The 12,545-nt window shown below is 35.3% G+C and overlaps 2 protein-coding genes and 1 long non-coding RNA gene across 3 annotated transcripts; 1 reads left to right on the top strand and 2 right to left on the bottom strand.

Annotated features, from left to right (window-relative positions):
* Window positions 1–4,038: 4,038 nt before the first annotated feature.
* On the bottom strand, window positions 4,039–6,155 carry LOC129421074 (uncharacterized). Its single transcript, XR_012369233.1, has 5 exons — window positions 6,075–6,155; window positions 5,652–5,783; window positions 5,474–5,533; window positions 5,167–5,352; window positions 4,039–4,176 (listed from the first exon to the last, which is right to left on the bottom strand). It is a non-coding gene; the product is annotated as an uncharacterized lncRNA (long non-coding RNA).
* On the top strand, window positions 4,168–6,038 carry hbae4 (hemoglobin alpha embryonic-4). Its single transcript, XM_055176370.2, has 3 exons — window positions 4,168–4,959; window positions 5,336–5,540; window positions 5,672–6,038. Exons 1-3 carry the CDS (start codon window positions 4,868–4,870, stop codon window positions 5,798–5,800), a joined length of 426 nt encoding a protein of 141 aa, XP_055032345.1. The 5' UTR covers window positions 4,168–4,867; the 3' UTR covers window positions 5,801–6,038.
* Window positions 6,156–9,139: 2,984 nt separating the features above from the next.
* Window positions 9,140–10,123, bottom strand: LOC129421164 (hemoglobin subunit beta). The gene is made up of 3 exons (XM_055176491.2): window positions 9,833–10,123; window positions 9,510–9,732; window positions 9,140–9,370 (listed from the first exon to the last, which is right to left on the bottom strand). The coding sequence occupies exons 1-3, from the start codon at window positions 9,922–9,924 to the stop codon at window positions 9,242–9,244; spliced, it is 444 nt and encodes a 147-aa protein (XP_055032466.1). The 5' UTR covers window positions 9,925–10,123; the 3' UTR covers window positions 9,140–9,241.
* Between the last annotated feature and the right edge of the window lie 2,422 nt (window positions 10,124–12,545).

Raw genomic sequence — 12,545 nt, 5'->3', positions numbered from 1 at the left:
AATATGTTGATGCAAACTATAATGAATCTGGTTGCCAGGTTGTAAACTATATATTTTATGCAATTCAACTTCAAAACATTAGTTGACACAACAATTTTTACACAACTTTTTAAGTCAACTAATATTTTTAAGTTGAATGAACTCAGAAATTTAAAGAGCACCTATTTCATTGCTAAAAACCAACGTTATTTTGTCTATTTATTATTTACATAATGACATCCCTACCCAAACCTTTCCCTAACCCCAATGCCAGGCGACAACTGTTTAATTTCGCGTACCTAATAGTATTGAAGTCCCCAGTTCGTCAAAAAATGACGCGAAAGGTATACCCTCTGCGTCAACATATTGACGCATGGTCAAGTGTCGTCAAATATTGACGCCATGGATGTGAGACCGTGTTAAATTTACAGGTTGTGAGTCTGAACCGGGAGGAATTATGATAATGTTGGTCTTGTCTACATCACCAATGCCAGGAAGTGTTGCAAATAATCCATGTGTTTGAGGTAGTCCAAGAAAGGGATAAATCGCGATAAACCGCATCAGCGTTTACCAGGCCCGGATTGGCCATAGGGAGAACCGGGAGGATTCCCGGTGGGCCGGTCTGTTTTTTTTGGCCACGAGGGCCGGTGTTGTCATGCCACCGGGATGAAGCGTATTTGCGGGTGAGAGATGTCCCCGCCGCTTTATGCACAAGTTGATTGTGTCCCGATTCCCGACCACTTATTGGAAGAATTCTTGCGTTAGGGTTCATTCATATCTAAAACGCATGGGAAACGCAGGACGTGCCGCTGTCTTCTGGTTTTCAAAGCGCTTATTTGAACACGAGTTTTGTTTCAGACGTGTCTATATTGAGTGCGCTTGCCGGCCGCGCGTCTATATTTAAAATAAACTTGAGCGCGTCTTTTGAGTGCGCTTGCCGGCCGCGCGTCTATATTTTAAATAAACTTGAGCGCGTCTTTTGAGTGCGCTTGCCGCCCGCGCGTCTATTATATTTTAAATAAACTTGAGCGCGTCTTTTGAGTGCGCTTGCCGGCCGCGCGTCTATTATATTTTAAATAAACTTGAGCGCGTCTTAATACAAACAGGCTGGCCTCTAAAAGGAAAATAATTTACTAAAAGACTTTTTTCCATTTGTTTCCAATGCATACTTGATAAATCTTGCTTGTGTATTGTATATCAGGGGTTTCCAAACGTTATCAACCCAACAGTTAATCTCAAGACTCACCATTTTTTAGAAATATAAATATAGAGGAAAACACAAACACATTTGTTTCCTTTAGTTTTTGAATAAGTTTACTTTAGTAATATTATGGTCTTATGGCAGGGCTGCATGATTATGGCAAAAATTATAATTGCATTTGCACGGAATATGAAATTATATATTTGAAAAATACAGTGAATTGCAAGGCTGCAGAGAACAGTGCACTACTGCAGACTTATACTACTGAGGGTTTAAAGATATTATTTTAATAGTCAGTCGTGAACTAAAGTGGGCCGGTCTAAGGCATGAAACTCCAGGGCTGAAAATGAGTCCCACTCCGGCCCTGGCGTTTACTTTGGGGTTTGTATCTTTTGCATATCGTTAACATGTACTAATACACACTAACACACCAAAGAAAATGAAAAATCGTGAATCGGACAGTTGGTGCTCTTTAGGGCAACTGGGTAACTTTTTTTTTTAAGTTGAAACAACAAATCTTTTTTACAGTGTACATCAACACATTCTCACTTCCCAAGGCGTCAAAATCTGAAGCATGTTCAAACGCCTTCAGTGTCAGTATGAAGACGCGAAGGGTGCCCCTATACAATAGGACATTTATTTACATTTGTTCTTATATAGAAATTTGTTTTTATGAACTAAACCTACCATTTCAAATATTTACTGGAGTACAAAAGTGGACAACTTGGTCCAGTAAAAAAAAAAAAAATAAGCACTGTTAGCGTAAGCACAAACCGTAGTGTGAAACATCGAATCCTGGTAGAATTAACTCAAATTTTCTGCACACTGATTGGCTGATCATTGAAGTTCAAGCTTCTACAGCAAAGGCTACTGGATTGAGATGCTTTTCAGACCATATATTTCCTTTGTCACCGGCAGGTTCCACACATGGTTTTGATTTTAAATAACAGCGAAGGAGGAGTATCTGTCACAAAATGATAAATGTTTCAGGCCCTCATGGGGGCATCCACAGGATGAGAGGACATGACATGGTTTAAGAGGTAAGCAAACAGATGGGCACGATAAAAGATCTAAACATGATTTATTGTCTTTGCTGGGCAAGATGCAAAGTACTTTTTCAATCACTGCCAAAGTATATTTTGTTTCATGTGCAGAAGTATCAAGCTGAAAGATTGCATGTCTTGTTTGATATTTCACAGTCTTCAGCCTGTTTTCCCATTATTGCATTCTTATTAGAGCTTGTGGGCTTTCTGAACCCTCTAATCTAATGTGTCACAATGTAACATGTCTGAGTGTTTGACAGGTTGAGGCTAGACAGAGTGGGTGGTGTGCGTGATCAACTATAGAGCTCAAGGAAATTACACATGGATGGAATTGGGGCAAAATATATGTGATCCTGTCTGTGAAATCCAGGGTAAAGTCTCAATCTAATTATAAGAGAGCATCAAAGTTTGATTTCAATGATTGATTTAAACCTTTGAAATGGCCGTAGTCAGTTTTAAATATATCAAGGTTATATTTTTTAGTTTTTACAAACTGAGGCATATGTATTTAATACATAATATTTACCAGTGAAATTACCATTTTAATGTCATGGTTTGTTTTTATTTTCCTGTAAATACTGATGTTATTTACAGTTATTGTGTTATTACAAGGTGAAGTATTCAAATAAGCCCAAATGGATTTTAGTCTGTGGTGTTTTATCATGGTTCAACACAACCAACCAAACAAAAATGTATCTTGCAAGCATTAAAGAAAAGACTAAAACATGCATTTGATATGCATTAATATTGCTTGCAAGCATATGCATGTGTTTGGAAAGCACAGCAAATGTGTGCATACATAAAGGAGATTCAATAAAATGTTTATTTTCTATGAGGCACCACTATCAGACTGTTGGTTTTCTGCAGCAGGTGAGCAGTAAGCATTTGTTGTGCTATTGCCATCTAGTGGAGAACGTTTAATGCTTAGCAGCATACTGTGATAAACCATAAGTTTTAAGATTTTACTTATACCTTAAATAAAAAAATTATAATCTACATGGTCTGAAGTATGAAAACAGTTATGCATCATATATAAAATAAAAGATAACAAGCATATAACAGTTTTTAAACTTTTATTTCATATTATTCATTTACAAATATCTTCTAAGGACAATAATATACATTCAATAAAAATATAAATAGCAAAATAAAAAAATATGCAGAGTTGTTTTTGAACTTGAGTTGTCACATTTTTAATAGACATGCAAACCGTTTCTTTATGGTACTTTAGATGAAGTAGACCTACAACAGGTGGCTTTTCTTCAGTCTAGCAATAAACTTTTGAATCGAATGGAAACTTTTCCATTTTAAATACAAAAATATGGATTTTGACTTTATATATTGAAGTGCATATAATTGGGCATTAATAAATATGCAAAAACATCTATATTACAAATTAAAATTAATATACTCTAGTTTTTACATCATCAACATCTTGGCTGGTAATTGTCACACAATATTTAATAAAACAAAGCATGCAGGCGTAAGTTTACATTGATGCATTTAAAAGATGCTTTAATTGAAAACAATTAGCAGTATTTTTTAGACTATAAGCCTATGCTTCATTACAGTAGTGTGTGCATTGCGATGATCCCATTACCATAAGCATTGTTAGAGCCCAGATCAGTTAAGCTATATCAGAAGCACTACTAAACAAAATAAGTGTTTTTGAAGCTCAATTGGTAAAGCATTGTGTTAGCAATGCAAATGTCAAAAGATTGATATAGTGATCAAGTATATTGTACATTTAATGCACTGTAAGTCACTTTGGATAAATGCAAAATGGGTAAAATATAAAAGTTGATTATGAACAAAATAAAAATGACTTTAAATTGATGTGGCATATCCAGCAGAACTATATGATCTCTGTCAGCAAAAGGGCGGGGCAGGAGAGAGATATGTGATTATGCCGTCCTTCAGCTTCCACCCACCGAAAGCCCACAGCTTGAGCCACTGATAGGAACAGACATCATTATCAGACCAATGGCATAACCCCTCCCTTGCTGTTCAAACAGCAAAAATAAGAGTCACTGTAATTTGATATCATATACATTATATAAAATAAAGAGAAGGCCATTTAAGATTTAACAGATGGGTCACAACTGAAACACACTGAGCACTTTATGAGTATCTCCCAGATCTGTGTAACTAAAAATTTAGTATTTGTATCAATGTGTTTAAAAACATTTTTAATGAATGAAAAATGTGTGATATGCTCCCTATTATATTTATGTTTGAATAAAACATCCTTAAGATGATGGTGATTAGTATTAGTATAGGTAATATTATTTACATTTGAGTTTTATTGTATAGACTTAAGTAAATTATAGTCAGTGCTGTTTGACGCAGACTTACCATTGCGCAGTATCACGTGGTTAACTTTCCATTACCTTTGAGTTCACGAGAGCGACTTAAGGCAACGACCGATATCTGCGAACTATTCTCCTGTATTTTTTTACATTTGTAATTATTTGGATGCTTCATTTATGCTTATTATATGATATTATTACGGTAAAACGAATATTATATTACGGTAAAACGGTCAAGTAACTGAACACGACAGTTTATGTTGCGTTTTGTTCACGTAACTTTTTATAAGTAGCGTAACATATAGCCTACTGCATTAGGGCCACGACGATTTAAAATGCTTTCAGCAACCGAAAAAGAGCTTATTGTACAGATATGGGAAAAAATGCTTCCTGTGGCAGAAGATATTGGATCTGAAGCTCTTTTAAGGTATGCTGTCATTGACCGGACCAATATAACTCTTAAAGCAGTGTAATAATTATTAAACGGAATTAAAATATTTCCAAAGACTTCTAATAAATATCTTCACTTTTTGGTACTAAACTGTATTACAATGTCGACTGTTAAAACCTGTAGGCTAATACAAATGTACAATTTATTACAATGACTTACTAATTTAAAGTAGCTTAGACTTACCGTATGCTCTTTGGTTGATCCTTGGTCCTCCAATTTTTTAATATCGTAATATTAAAAGTTTTGTCATGTCATGTTTTCCCATAATACGCAAGCACCGGAGAGGGAGGAGGGTTCTTCTGCATGTTATTGATCTCAACAATTATTTCCTTCATTCCTTACCGTTTTACAGGATGTTCACAACGTTCCCTAAAACAAAGACATACTTCGCTCATCTAGACATCAGTCCCAGTTCAGAGCATTTAAGGTCCCACGGGAAGAAAATTGTCCAGGCTTTAGCCGAAGGTGCCAAAAACATAAGCACACTTACCACTACGTTGGCACCCCTCAGCAGATTTCACGCTTATCAGTTAAGAATACATCCTACAAACTTCAGGGTGCGTTAGTACATAAGTCCACTATAACACTTTTTACAGTACTTTATATTTAGTTATTCAGAACTGTTTTATCTACCCAATCATAATGCAATATTTTATTATACACCTTACCTGTCACTTTTGTTTTTCAGCTTCTCAATCACTGCTTACTTGTGACACTAGCTTGCAATATGGGTGAAAACTTCACCGCGGTTGCGCACGCGGCGGTGGACAAGTTTCTTTCAGCATTCTCTGCAGTTTTATCTGAGAAATTCAGATGAAGACACCCTCGAAGAAGATGAAAGGCTTCCACAAACTTACTTTATCTTTTATTTTACAAAAGTGTTTTGTAAAGGAAAGTCGTTTGCTGAATGTACTGCTATATGGTGTGTGTGTGTAGCAATAAAGAGCATAAATCTAATACACCCTCCTCATATCTTTTCTTATAGCGCCCTCTGTTGGATTGTTTGTTTGATGTCCCTGACTCATAGCACACAATTCAAAGTATAGTTTTCCAGTAGGCCTACATTGTATTTAAATGAAGAGTAGCCTTACATTTGGTAATTTAGCAGACGATTTAATAGTCCTGAACTTCAGCCAGCTCCTTGTGTCCTGTCTGCCATTATTGGGCAAACTGATTAATCCAGGTGTGTCTGATTATTGTTGTTGTGACTAATGAGGTCAGGCACACCTGGATTAATCAGTTTGTCCAATAATGGCAGACAGGAAACAAGGAGCTGGCTAAAGTTCAAGAGGTAGTGCAGCTGAGCATAAAGCCTATTATAGGAACATCAAAAGTATGCTAATGTGTTAACCAAGAACTACAATATCGTAATGCTAAGTTCAAAGAAGCCAGAATAGTAAAGAAGCTACATTAGAAATGCTTTATATATATATATATATATAAAATTTGTTTGTTTATTTATTTATTCAATTTATAAATTAATATAAAGTGCATTGTTGTGGTCTATTCTATATGTTGGTTATTTTATTTATTTTTTCGTTGTGGGGTTTTTTTAAGTTGTGAAATTGGTGCTCAGATAGGCTACCTGATACCCAATTCTTTGTTAAACTTGAACTGCTAATTAATATTTAATCCAGTAAGGTGATTAATATTGATCATTGATCTAAGAAATAATGGTATATGTGTGGTGCTGTCCAGGGTTGAGTGCTGAAATCTCGCGTTTCAAGAAATGGACGCTCTCCGTTGTGCTGAAATCGTCAGCGCATTATTAATTGGTAATGAGATAATGACTGCATTTATATTTGCGAAATGCTTAAAATATTGTGAAAGTTATGTTCAGTTATGTTCGGTTATGTTCAAACTTTAAAAGCATACCTTTTTTAAAGGATTACAGTATTTGTGAGACTTATAAGAAAAGGGAAGGAAGTGATCGTATCAAAGTACACAAAGGCCTCGGGCTTCCGCTGCTGCATATCCTGGTTCACGATCACAAGCGGCTGAAAGCCCTCATATATGATCATATTTATTTATTTATATCATGTTTATTCTTTTAATCTGTTGTCAATTCACAATATTCCAGTTTTACTGAACTGAGCTCTCATTTGTGCAACACCACTGAAATGTGTTGCAATTTTTACAGTATTAACAATTGTAATAAATGGAAAATAGGAAAACTTTGATACAATTTAGCACAATTTAGCGATTTGTCCAATTAGATGAAATCTAGTTAACTCGTTTGGAAATATAAGTCCAAACATCATTAGAATGTGAGTTTTGCTGATTGTCTTATGTGTCACTTACTGGCATGACGTCATGATGCCTGATCTAAGACTTCCCAGAGAAAAGGTATAGTCAAAGCAGTTACATCCTTTTCTTTGTAAACAATATTCTGAAATTGCCTATATTATAAAGACAAAAAGAAATAGCATTTAGCTATAAAAAAGTTTTATTACTAGTAATCTTCAGTAGGCTAATGATTAATTTCCAAGTATTGAAATCATGTGTTACTAAAAAATGCCTGATTCCATGGGTAACTCGACTGTGTGTGTTGGCATATGTGGTTTACGGGGACATGAATAGTGTATAATTACATGTTTACTATTCTATAAACATGGTTTACGGGGACACAAGAAGACACAGGAAGTGTCAATTGAACAGCTAAAAAACATACTAAATGGTACCTTTTCATAGATTAAAGACTGCCAGAACAGTTTGTACAGTATAAAATGCATTGCTTCTATGGAATTGACCCTGTAATGTGTGTGTGTGTGTGTGTGTGTGTGTGTGTGTGTGTGTGTGTGTGTGTGTGTGTGTGTGTGTGTGTGTGTGTGTGTGTGTGTGTGTGTGTGTGTGCGTGCGTGCGTGCGTGCGTGCGTGCGTGCGTGCGTGCGTGCGTGCGTGCGTGCGTGCGTGCGCGTGCGTGCGTGTGTGTGTGTGTGTGTGTGTGTGTGTGTAACTATATGCAGTGGTGTAAAAAGTGTTGACCCCCTTCCTGGATGTTTGTCACTCTTTAATGTTTTACATCATGAAAATAATTTAAATATAAATCAAAGTAAACACAACATGATGAGAACGGCATGATGAGATCCAAAGAAATTCACGAACAAATAAAAAAGAAAGAAAGTAATGGAGGTCTATTTGGTCTCAGTTTGGAAAAGGTTATAAAGCCATTTCTAAAGCTTTGAGACTCCAGCGAACCACAGTGAGAGACATTATTCACAAATGCGAAAACATGAAACAGTGGTGGCCAGCAGACCAAATTTACCTCATTGCAAGTTATTGCAAACGCTTGATTGCAGTTGTTGCTGGCTGACAGGGGTGGCCAGAACAGTTATTTTATGGGTCAAGCACTTTTTTCACACAGAGCCATGTGGGTTTGGATTTTGTTTTCCCTTCATAATAAAAACCTTTATTTAAAACATTAAAGCGTGACAAACATGCAAAAAAAATCAGGAAGGAGGAAATCACTTTTCATCCCACTGTATATAATTTATTTATTTTTTAATACTATGATGTGTGTGTTCATAAACTTAAAATCAAAAAATGGTAGGCTACTTCATGTGGTCTAAAAAATTAACAGATTTTTTCAGAAAGCGTTTTTATTATTAGTGGTTTAAATAATATCATCAAAGATCATAGATCAATACACTTATCTTTACAGAGCGGTCCAGTTTCTGCGTTAATTTACGATTGAAAAGGTTGCGTCCCATGCAACCCACCAGCATTACGTTAGAAGTGTGTTGTGGGAGCTGTCTGGTCCTATTGGTGCTGAAATCAATATCAACGAAATTTGCGCGAAAATCAAAGTTTTCAAAAAGAACTTTATCATCGAATATAATAATAAAATATAGGTTATATTGATGGTAATCTGTCAAAAAACTAAAGTCATTGAATCTAATGTTCTCAAATACTTGCACTGACTGCGATGCAACCCGATGTAAAGGTTTCGTCGTGCAGACACAACACGGATATAGGTGCTGTCGGACTTTGTGGTTCAATAAAGAGACATTAACATCCACAAAAGACTAGGCTATTGACCATTAAAATGTAAGAAATGTTTTTTTTAAAGAACATTCATTGAAAAGCTATTTGGGGGACCATATGGTTATTGGTACCCTTTATTTTAAAATAATAATGGAGAAAATGATTCACAATGTTTAGTTGAAACACGTGGCAAAGTTGCACATCAAGTCCTCTTTATTGATTTTAAAGACAGAAACATTACACGTTTGAATGTTTGTCCATATGTTTTGAGGTCTTAATGGTACTGTCTGCATAGAGCAGAGACGACAACAGCCAGGAATTTCTGCCAGGCAGCCTGCTTTTCAGGTGTGAAGGCGCTTCCCATATTCGCAGCAATCACGATGGTCAGACAATCGCCCAACAGCTGAAAAACAAAATAGGATCAGCACAACACATCACTAATTGGTATTGTATGAAGCTTTAAATAAACTGTATAGCCAGTAAAAATGTAATCTGCATGCAGATTTAAGCTAAGTGGTGTTAATCTTATGAATTATAATTACCCTAAAGTTGTCAGGATCCACGTGCAGTTTATCGGAGTGTAGCACGCTCAGATCTTTGTAGGCATTTTTGATATCGTCCAAGTTCTTCACAGCTTTGTCAAGTCCGTGAAGTACAACAGCGCCGTGGGCTGCGACCTGTGGATTGGACAGGATGGCCTCTGCATTATACAGGTTTCCAAAACCTCCAAAGTACCGCTGAGTCCAGGGATACACAATCAAGACCCTGCAACAAACAATGCAATATATAAATACATTTAACTGTTACAATTTTTCATCATGAATAAAACAATAGTTTAGAACATGAAGTCACATTCACTCTGTACCTGCTCAAAGCTTTTTGACCAGCATCCTCATAGTTAAGCTTGCTGAAAATCTCCTTGATGATGGCACGCTCTTGATCGGTCCACGCAACCATGTTGTCACTTTTTGTGCTTCTTCTCCCTTAGGAATAAGAATCATACCTTTACACCTCACTCCACACTATTTATGCCATCGGGCTACCACGCCAATTCGGGAGGGCTCACCTGATTGGCTGAAAATTAACATGGGTGCGGCACAAAAGATGTGGTGATTATTTTTGACGTGTGTATTTTTCTAGAAGTCTGACATAGTTTTGAAAATGAAAAAAAAACACTTATGAACAGCATGTGTTTTTATAGAAGATAAAATATCCCATCATTAAATAATTACATTTATTTATTTAATAAGTAATAATGAATAAAAATTTAATAATTATTTATCCATTGATTTTCTCTTTACACTGATAAACTGTAAAATGAATATTAAAAGGCAAATTAAGTGTAATAGCTTCATATATCAAAAATAAAATGTATATATAAAAGTTTTTATAACTTCATAAGATATAGATTTTATTTAGATTGTTTTAATCCTGCACACCATGATTGAAAATATGACTGCGCATAAAACGTGAAATGAGTTATCAATGTGATGTCTGCTGTTGCTTTATCTCATGCATGCATATTCCAAACGTCTGTGTCTTATCTGCATTTACAGACTCTCAACTTACTCAGCATTTATAATAAATATGATTGGCCTGTTTATTAAACACTACAAGTCCGATTTTAGGGCGTGGGGGGTTTATCTATTTTATTCAAGGGCCAATTAATGAGATACGCGATTTATAAATCAATTCTAAAAAATAAATCTGAATATTTTAAACTCAAATCAGTGGTCCCTTTTTGTTGGTCTTTATAAACAAAATGTATCTTGTAAGAAGACCATGTTCCATTAAGAGGTATCATTTTAACTCCTGTTCAGCTTTGCAATGCACTTGCATCACATAGTTAGTGGTGGTACACTGAAAAGTATGCGATCAGTAAATCCAGACGTTTTTATGTTACTTAACCTTATCAGGTTAAGTTAGCCAATTTCAAATAGTTTTTGTAATTTATAAAAATTAATCACATGTGAAACATTTAAAGTAGTAGCCTAGTTGACACTGGCCTACTTACTGTATATAACTATAGTTTGATTAAACTTGCACTCTTAAAAATTTTGGGTTGTTTTGAACTCCTTCTGGGTTAAACAAGGACAAACCAAACTGTTGGGTAACCCTGTAGGATAACCCAATACTTAGTGGTTTTAGTGCAAAGTACAGCGTCGTTGCAACCTGGTTGGGTAAAATATGGAAATTTCTACACTGTAAAAAAACTTTGCTGCCTTAAAATTTTTTGTTGAATCAACTTAGATTTACAAGTCATGTCAACAGAAATTTGTTGTCACAACTTATAAAATATAGTTAAGAAAAGTCAACTTAAATTTATAATTTATAACAACTCACCTGTAGTTATAACAACTCATCTGTAGTCAAGATAAATAAGAGTAAGTTGAAATGACTTGTAAATCCGGGTTGATTCAACAAAAGATTTTAAGGCAGCAAAGTATTTTTTATAGTGTAGGTTAATTTAAACAAGTGGTTGAGTTTGTCCCTTAGGTTGCAAATTTTAAAGTGTAAAAATTTAGGACAACAACATTTTTTACAGTGTAACCATAATGAACTTTGGTAAAAACTGTTGGGTGCATACATGTGCATAATGGGCGATCCACGCACAAAAAAATGCTGGGTTGTTTTAACTCATGGTAAAATATGTCTACATATTTTACCATGAGTTGAAACAACCCAGCATAATCGCTGTATTAAATTAGCAAAAAAAAGTCCCTATTTGACCCAACTAAGTTGAAAAAATGTTTTGGTTTTAAGAAATCAGCACAGGTAAATTTAAATCAAATATTTGTCAATTTTTTACTGAACCATGAGTTAATTGTTTTAGAGTATATTCAACAAAGACCCTAACTTAACAAAAAACTGCAAGCACTAAATTGAACTAAATCAATCTAAATTGAATCTAAACTAAATCTAAAAATGCCTAAAAATTTGTTCAGCCCTTTAGTCTAACAAAAAATAGTGCTAAATAGTACTAAAAGCTCATAATCATAGGGGAACCATTTTTTTAACACTACAGAGTACCTATCTAGCACCTCTGTAGAACCATTAGTGGTGCTAAAGCATGACTATAGCACCACTTATGGTTCAACATAGCACAATATAGTTCTACACAGTTGCTTCACAGGTCCTACAGTAGTTGATGTTTAGCACTAAATATGGTTTCCCTTTGATTACGAGCCAGTTAACCACTTTTAGTGCTGTTTATCACTATTTTTAAGAGTGTTGATTGGGTCAAATATGGACAAAACAGACTGCGGGTTTAAATTTACCTTGAATTAATCCTTGAGTTTTCTAGGTAAATTTAACCCAATGTTTGGATTTGCTAATATGACCCAAATGTTGATTGAACCAGAGTACAGGTTGTGAGGTTTGTTTGGTACTGAAGATGCAAACGTTGGGTGATTAGGATCTGAACCTGCTCGACACTGATAAAATTCTGGCATGTGTTTTGACACGTTCTCCTGAAATGAAATCATGCCAATTTTTCAATGTTTTCTGGCAGCCGTTCAATCTGACACGCAATTCGACCTATCTTGGGTGTGCCCACTCAACTGCAAGCACTTAAAAAG

The sequence above is a fragment of the Misgurnus anguillicaudatus genome, chromosome 4, assembly GCF_027580225.2.
Source record: "Misgurnus anguillicaudatus chromosome 4, ASM2758022v2, whole genome shotgun sequence".
NCBI classification, from domain to species: Eukaryota; Metazoa; Chordata; class Actinopteri; order Cypriniformes; family Cobitidae; genus Misgurnus; species Misgurnus anguillicaudatus.
Note: the sequence above shows the minus strand (reverse complement) of the source record. Positions and strands in the feature narration are given on the sequence as shown.

What these genes read in the sequence shown, in the direction of transcription:
- hbae4 (XM_055176370.2), top strand. Translation starts at nt 4,868, where the DNA reads ATGCTTTCAGCAACCGAAAAAGAGCTTATTGTACAGATATGGGAAAAA. An exon ending in GGATCTGAAGCTCTTTTAAG is followed by an intron (nt 4,960 to 5,335) that starts GTATGCTGTCAT and finishes ACCGTTTTACAG; the next exon opens with GATGTTCACAACGTTCCCTA. An exon ending in TACATCCTACAAACTTCAGG is followed by an intron (nt 5,541 to 5,671) that starts GTGCGTTAGTAC and finishes TTTGTTTTTCAG; the next exon opens with CTTCTCAATCACTGCTTACT.
- LOC129421164 (XM_055176491.2), bottom strand. Translation starts at nt 9,924, where the DNA reads ATGGTTGCGTGGACCGATCAAGAGCGTGCCATCATCAAGGAGATTTTC. An exon ending in GGTCAAAAAGCTTTGAGCAG is followed by an intron (nt 9,733 to 9,832) that starts GTACAGAGTGAA and finishes TGTTTGTTGCAG; the next exon opens with GGTCTTGATTGTGTATCCCT. An exon ending in TGGATCCTGACAACTTTAGG is followed by an intron (nt 9,371 to 9,509) that starts GTAATTATAATT and finishes TTTGTTTTTCAG; the next exon opens with CTGTTGGGCGATTGTCTGAC.